At 47.6% G+C, this 7133-nt stretch overlaps 1 protein-coding gene across 1 annotated transcript; it reads right to left on the minus strand.

The window, feature by feature from the left end:
* Window positions 1-5408: 5408 nt before the first annotated feature.
* LOC103780409 (olfactory receptor 4D5-like) lies at window positions 5409-6315 on the minus strand. The gene is given in 2 exon segments (XM_008948079.1): window positions 5409-5994; window positions 5996-6315. Coding segments are annotated over 2 exon segments (906 nt in total).
* Window positions 6316-7133: the final 818 nt, after the last annotated feature.

Raw genomic sequence — 7133 nt, forward strand, 5'->3', positions numbered from 1 at the left:
CTCAGGATAACAAATGAGTCCTCAAGTGCCTGCAGATGTGACATTCAGCATAAGAAAGACACATAACTATTGGAAGAGGTTCAGAGGAGGCCACAAAGAGCCTAAAAGAGGGAGCTTGAGACTGGAGAGAAGGGAGAAATGTTGGATGCTGAGGGGGGTGAGCCCCTGGCCCAGGCTGCCCAGAGAGGTGGTCGCTGCCCCATCCCTGGCACCATCCCAGGGGAGGTTGGATGGAGCTCTGAGCACCCTGCTCTAGCTGCAGATTTCCCAGGCACTGTCCCTCATCTTGTCACACCTCAGTGCAGGCTGGAGATGGCTGGATGGTGTAAATCCCCCAAATGTGTCCCACTCCCCCTAAGCTGCTCATCTAGGTAGTATGGAGGAAACTCATTGTGTATCTTCCTCACTCTAATAGCTCAGGCATCCAAAGCCCCTTCCCACAACCCAATTTGCTCCTTTTGCTGTGCCCTTCACAAGGAATCCCTAGGTGAGGATGCACACTTAAAATATAATGTAAGAACTCTAACTTTTATTATAAAGCAGTTATTTCCCCCCAAAAAAAACCCTGTGGGATTGCTGAGCTTTGTCAAATCTCAATCTCTCCAACTAGGAACATTTATGATGAGCCCACACCAACTCCAGACTTGGCTGCTGAAGATGCTCCTTTTCCAGGCTCTGGCATGATGGAGCAGCCAGAAGAGGTCTGGAGAGCAAACATCTCTTTGCCAAAACCCATTTCTAAGGGTTTTTTCTTTCTGCTGTGAAGACCAGATTCGTTAGTCTGCAGTGTGTCAGCCCACAGAAGACAGATTTGAAACCAACCTTAAAGCTGTGGCCCCCAACAGTGCAGTGCAGCTTGCTCTGCATGACCCACAGTCTTCAAATAAAATTTATTAGACCAGGATCTCTTCGATTTGCTTGGAATTTAACCAAACCATTGGAGAAATCCTGCTACTTTTCAAAGGACTTTTATTTTTCCTCCCCCTTTGAGACATTCTCTCAGCAGCCTCTAGATTAGGGCAATATTCAGACCTGGGCACACGCTCAGGGAGCTGCTAATTTCCAGCAGAGAAAGAAGTTGAGGTTTTAATGACACACCGTGGAGCTAATTTACACACACTTATAAACTCACCCATCAAGTTGCACCGTGGCAATTTGTCAGGCACCAACTTTTTAACAGCATCTACCGAGGCCTTATTAAAATCATCCCAAGATGTTTCCCAGAGAGACAAATCTATTCTACAAAATTGCTCATCTTGAGACACAGGCTCCCCAAAAAACACATGGCATTTGCTTTGGGCTTCCTTGTAATTTCCAGAGCAATTATTTCAAGCAATGATTGGCATGGAAAAGCAAAAAAAAAATAGCAGGCCCGTGTAGAACGTGTGAAACTTGGACTAGAGGGAATGTGGAACTTAAAAAAGAGACAGTAGGATGTTACAGTTTTGCAATTATAGACAGAACAAAAGAAATCAAGCTGAATTTCAGCACTGGTTCTGATGGGGAGTTGAGGATCAGGCCCAAAAAATTGGCATCTACTAACAGCTATCAGCCTGGAGTGCCCGTTTTGGACGGTCCTTCCCTTCTGACTCCCCAGTAGAAACATTTCTGCTTAACAAGACACATCATAATGGTGAGAGAAAACAAAAGTCACTTGAGAAACCCTGTGTTGAGCAAAAAATGCCCATCCCTGGCACAGCCCATGGAGCAGATTGTCTCATACAAAGAAAGCTTTCACAGTTAACCAACTGAAGTGGGACAATATACAGCCCACAGGAGATCAGCGTGACAGACAAATGCAGAATTACTGCTGGAGAAACCACTGAAATTTCACTTTTTTGGCCTTCTTTTACATTTGCCATGGTTCTTCCCCTCTTAGAGAACATTCCTGGATTTCCTGCTTCTCCTGGAGCATCCCGTGGCAGGCTCAGATGTGCCAGGTCTCTGTGTCTTTGAGGAGGCCAATTTGTGGTGAGGATACATGAAATAAGGGCTGACACTAGACACCAGGAGAGCTTAAAACTAACTAAATGCCCCATAAAGCTCTAAACCTGGATTTGTGAGTAGGTTTGTCAATAGCAACAGCAGAAACAGTGAAGATGGATGGCTACATCCCTCCTGCCCCTCCAAGTCCCCCATCCCAGCCTCCTCTGGTCCTGCTGCCCAGTCTGTCACCTCCTTAACCCAGAAAAACACACAAAGTCCTTCAACCCCACCCAAAACCTGCTGGTCCTGAAGTAAGAGTCTGAACTTAAGCTGCTAAACCCCAAAGCCTTCTGGAGAGGCTGAGGGACATCAGGAGCAGTGGGGGGTTTTTAGCTACACAGACTTATTGCAGAAGGGAAACCAGGTCCCTAGGCTGGCAGAAGAGCCCCTGCCAGTTTGCACCAATGAGTGCAGCAGCATTCCAAGGGTCCAAAAGCCTCCCAAAGCTTTGAGACCCTTGGCCAAAGGCCATCACCATGACATTACTCACTTACACCTCAGTCTTCTGCTAGAAGAAGCTCTGACCTTGCTCCAGAACCAGCTCCTGGTTACCTCAGGCATGAACTCACCCCAGCAGCTCATACCACCTCCAAGCTCTTGATGCCCCTAATTTATATCTGCTGGCCAAATGAAGCCAAACAAATTAAAACCAGCTGAATAATTGGACCTGATTAGACCTGCACTGACTTAGCTGAAGAAGTGTCCCACGTCTTCCCATAGATGTGCTCACACTTGGTCTGAGGATTTGATTTAGAGGCTTCAGGGGTGCAAAAGTTATTTTTAGCAGGAGCATCTTTATTGAGTATCTTCAGACAGAATGCTGGATTGGGTCACTTCTTCCTCTAGATACTGTCCCTCGTGTGATTCTACCCATTTGTCTGTGTGAGAGAATTATGACAACTTTCTGAAAAGCTGTTTGAAAAGTGGCCTCCTTAAATGTCTACAGAAATCCCTACGACCAAAATCACTTGTCTTTAGTTTACCTGGGTGGATTTAGAGACATTTAGGTGCCTCTACCATCTGGTGGCAAAGCACAGCAATAACATCTCAGACAGGGAGAAAAGTCTTGGGTTCATTTCTTTGGAAATTATCTCACACAAGTGAAAGTGTTCAGAACTTTTCAGGTTTTCAACGTTTATTCTTAGTATTACAAGTTCTATACATATGCATAATTAGAAGAGCTTATATTCTAAACCCCCTAGAACCGGGGGGGTGGAACTAGATGATCTTTGAAGTCCCTTCCAGCCCAAACCGTTCTACAATTTTTTGATTTTGTGGCTGTTTGACTGTGATACTTATTGTTTATTGCTTCTAGTTGATGATGTGTTGTCTTGTGTCATATCTTCAGGAGGTGACAGCAAGTTCTAAGACTGTTCAAATAGCTGAGTGTGATTCTGGCTGTAAGCTTCAGCAGCAGCCTGTCCCAAGTTATTCCCAGTAGGGATAAGAACATCTCACCCAAATCTACACCAGAAGTGGGTCCATCTGATCTCATCAGTCTGAGCTTCCTTCAGGGCCAGAAAACCACTTTCCAGGGCATTGTTCATCTTCTCTTAGGGTAGACGTGTCCACGTTTGAGGATCCACAGATCTTTGTTAACTAAAAAGAGCAGATGAGCAACCTGGGTGAAGCTGATTGCTTCTGGGATCTCAGACCTTCCATCACAGGGAGCTGAAATCAAAACCTCACACCTCATCCTCCAAGCTGGGGATCCAAGTGACTGAATGCAAACAAAACCCTATTCCTCTCTCGTACATCCTAAAATATTCCTTCAGGTATAGCCAAGCTACCCAGCTGAGCTCAGATAAAGCCTTGGACACGTGAGGTGAAAAAAAATAACCCAACCAAACCAACTCCTGCTCCTCGTGGGAGGGAATTCAGCAGTTAAACTGGTGAGTATGAAACTGTGTCCTTCAGGTCTAGGAAATTAGTGGTGAAAGAGCTGTTTCCCATTTCCAGCCTCTCTCTTATGTCAGCAGGGTGGTCGTTCTGTCATAGCTGCTCTTCTGTTTGGCCTGAGCAGCTGATTTCAACACGGGTGGGGTTGCTTGTCTTCCGAATTGGGAAATAACCTTGGTTCCGCAGTTCTTGTATGACCCAAGCAGAAGCTGCTGTGTAACAGCTTCTAAGTCACAGACCTTTGGTCTCCTGATCCACCCAGGTGAAAGTTCCATCATTAGCCCATTGCAAACCCTTTTGGAGTTGCTTTTTCTTTTTCCATTGCTGGGAGTTACCTCAACTGGAATAAGACTAGTCTGAGATTCCTAGGCTGGACTATTCTAGTTCCACATTGTCCTGGAGTGATGCTTTTCTAGATTTAAGCCAAATTTTAAATATAAACTGACTTGGCCTCTGTTATTTCTGATAATTCAGAAGATGCCTGTCCAAAAACCAAAAAGCAGTTGAAAACTGAGGTGCCCAAAGCCAGTCGCTGTGGACTGGAGTCTTTTTTCCCACACCCCAAATGGTTTTGGAGCTGAAGTAGAGGAAATTATTTTCTTTCACCAACAATATGGAAAAAGGAGTCACTCAGGCTCCAGAACTCCTTTCTAACCACATTTTTCCTGGTAATAGTAGGTAATAACTTAAGAAGGGATCAAAAGTGGTTTTGAACAGGTTGTGATCCCTTCTGATGACAGAGAAATGGCTGAGGTGGTGGGAAGAGTCCATCCATTTTTATGAGAAACAGAGGAGCGTGATGGAAACAAACAGAGAAAAGCAAAGAGAAGACAACAAGGGGAAAAAAAAAACACTGCCAAAGACCACAATGGTTCAGACCTTTATAGTTCAGGGAAAAGAATTATCCGTGCCTTAAAAATTTCCTCCACGTTTCTTAATCAACACAATGTTGGTGCAAGTTCTGTTGTGCAATGGTGGTTTTCTCTTTCTAAGCAATGCTCAGAGACGTTACCCACTGGTGCAGGCCCAGTGTTCAGATGGTGGTTGTTTAGACTCTACTATGTTCCACACCATAATTCCTTTCCCCTTGGACATCTGAGCTCTACCCAGGCAAAACTTGTAAGTCACAAAGCTCGCTGCATAACGCTGTCCCTCCCTGCTCAGGAGCTTGGTCCTCCTGACATCCCTTTGAGGGTGCAGAGAGGGATGGTCTCGTTGTCATCAGAAAGTGCAACTGCAATTGCAAAGCCACGTGAGTAATAAAAACCTTAAAAATGTCTCTGTCCTGCAGCAATGGAAAACCCATAGGTGGAATGAGGGGAATTAAAGCCCACAAACCAGGTGGCAATGCCAATGAAATCTATGGCCCTGGAGAAACCAAGGTTAGGTAAATTCCTGAGCTGGAACTAAATATCCTTTGGATTTCTCACCCTCCGTGTTGGATTCCAACTCTCTTCCCATGCCCCAATCTGCCATTAGTCTGTAGAAAAGTAACTCCAGGGTCGCTGCAAACCCCAAATGCCTCAGAAGACTCCGCGGCGCTTCCACAAACTCCACATGGATGCCTTCACCTCCTTATTCCTCAGGGTATAGATGAGGGGGTTCACCAGCGGGGAGAAGAGCGTGTACATCATGCAGACGTGCTTGTCAGAGGGGGAGGTGGAGAAGGGACGGAGGTAGATGAAGATGCAGGGCACGAAGAAGAAGGTGACCACCATGACGTGCGAGGCGCAGGTGGAGAACGCCTTCCAGTAGCCCTCGGTGAAACGGAGCCTGATGACCACCAGGATGAACATGTAGGACGTGACCAGCACCAGGAAGCAAACCAAGGAGATCAAGCCACTGTTGGAAGCCATGAGCCACTCGGAGCCGTAGAGGTCTGTGCAGGCGAGGCGAATGACGAGGGGCACGTCACAGAAGTAGCTGTTGATGGTGTTAGGGCCACAGAAGGGGAGCTGGACTGTGAGCAGCGTGTGGGTGATGGAGTGGAGGAAGCCTCCTGCCCAGCAGGCCAACACCAGGGCCCAGCAGACCCGCCGGCTCATGATGGTCGTGTAGTGCAGGGGCTTGCAGATGGCCATGAAGCGGGCATAGGCCATCACGGGCAAAAAAAAAATGCAGAAAAAACATCTGGGCTATACAGTCTTCAAAGGCAATGGTCTTCTTCTGGGAGAGTAGGTCCACCAGCATCCTGGGAGAAGTGGCTGAGCTGCAGCAGATGTCTATGAAGGACAAGTTGCAGAGGAGAAAGTACATGGGTGAGGACAGCTTGTGGTCAGTCCTGACTGTCACAATGATGGCAAGGTTCCCCAGCAGAACCATGGCATAGGTCAGGAAGAAGAAGGTGAAGAAGAGGACTTGCAGCTCCCTTCTGTCAGAAAGGCCCAGGAGGATGAATTCAGTCACCCGGGAGAAGTTTCCTGGTGCCATCGCTTCAGCTCAGGGTCACCTAGCACGGGTGTGGGGGTGAAGTCATGGGCTGGCCAGGAAGAGAAGGGGATGTGCTACAGCTCCAGGGTTCATGGATGATGGCAGCAGGAGGCATTTCCTGCTGTGATGCCTGCTACAGAAAGCACAGTGTCACATCATAAAGTATAGAATGATTGACTGGTTTGGGTTGGAAAGGACCTTTAGAGGTCATCTAGTCCAGCCCCCCTGCAGGGAGCAGGGACACCCCCAGCTAGAGCAGGGTGCTCAGAGCCCAAACCAACCTCCCCTGGAATGGTTCCAGGGATGGGGCAGCGACCACCTCTCTGGGCAGCCTGGGCCAGGGGCTCACCACCCTCAGCATCCAACATTTCTCCCTTCTCTCCAGTCTCAATCTCCCTCTTTGAGCTTCAAACCATCCCCCCTTGTCCTGTCCCAACAGCCCCTGCTCCAAAGTCCCTCCCCAGCTTTCTGACAGGCCCCTTTAAGTACTGGAAACCTGCAAGAAGGTCTCACTGGAGCCTCCTCTTCTCCAAATCATGGTGAGCAGTGTTTGCAGCAAGCACTGTCCACCTCTCTTCTTCCACCTTCCCACTCCCTTTCCAGATTTCTGGCCCCTCAACACTGACCCTCACCCCTGAACTCACTCTGAACACTGTTTTTCTGCATCGTTGTTGGTGTGAGCAGGTGTGTGCTCCTGTTCTCTTAGGGAGGACCCAGGACAAGAGCCTGGAATGCTGGAAAATTCTGCAACATCCTGTTACCTGCTCAGAATTTGAAGTGCATGATGCTCAAGCATCATGTCTATGGGATACAGCTCA

This window comes from Merops nubicus, unplaced genomic scaffold (assembly GCF_000691845.1).
Source record: "Merops nubicus isolate BGI_N331 unplaced genomic scaffold, ASM69184v1 scaffold7879, whole genome shotgun sequence".
NCBI classification, from domain to species: domain Eukaryota; kingdom Metazoa; phylum Chordata; class Aves; order Coraciiformes; family Meropidae; genus Merops; species Merops nubicus.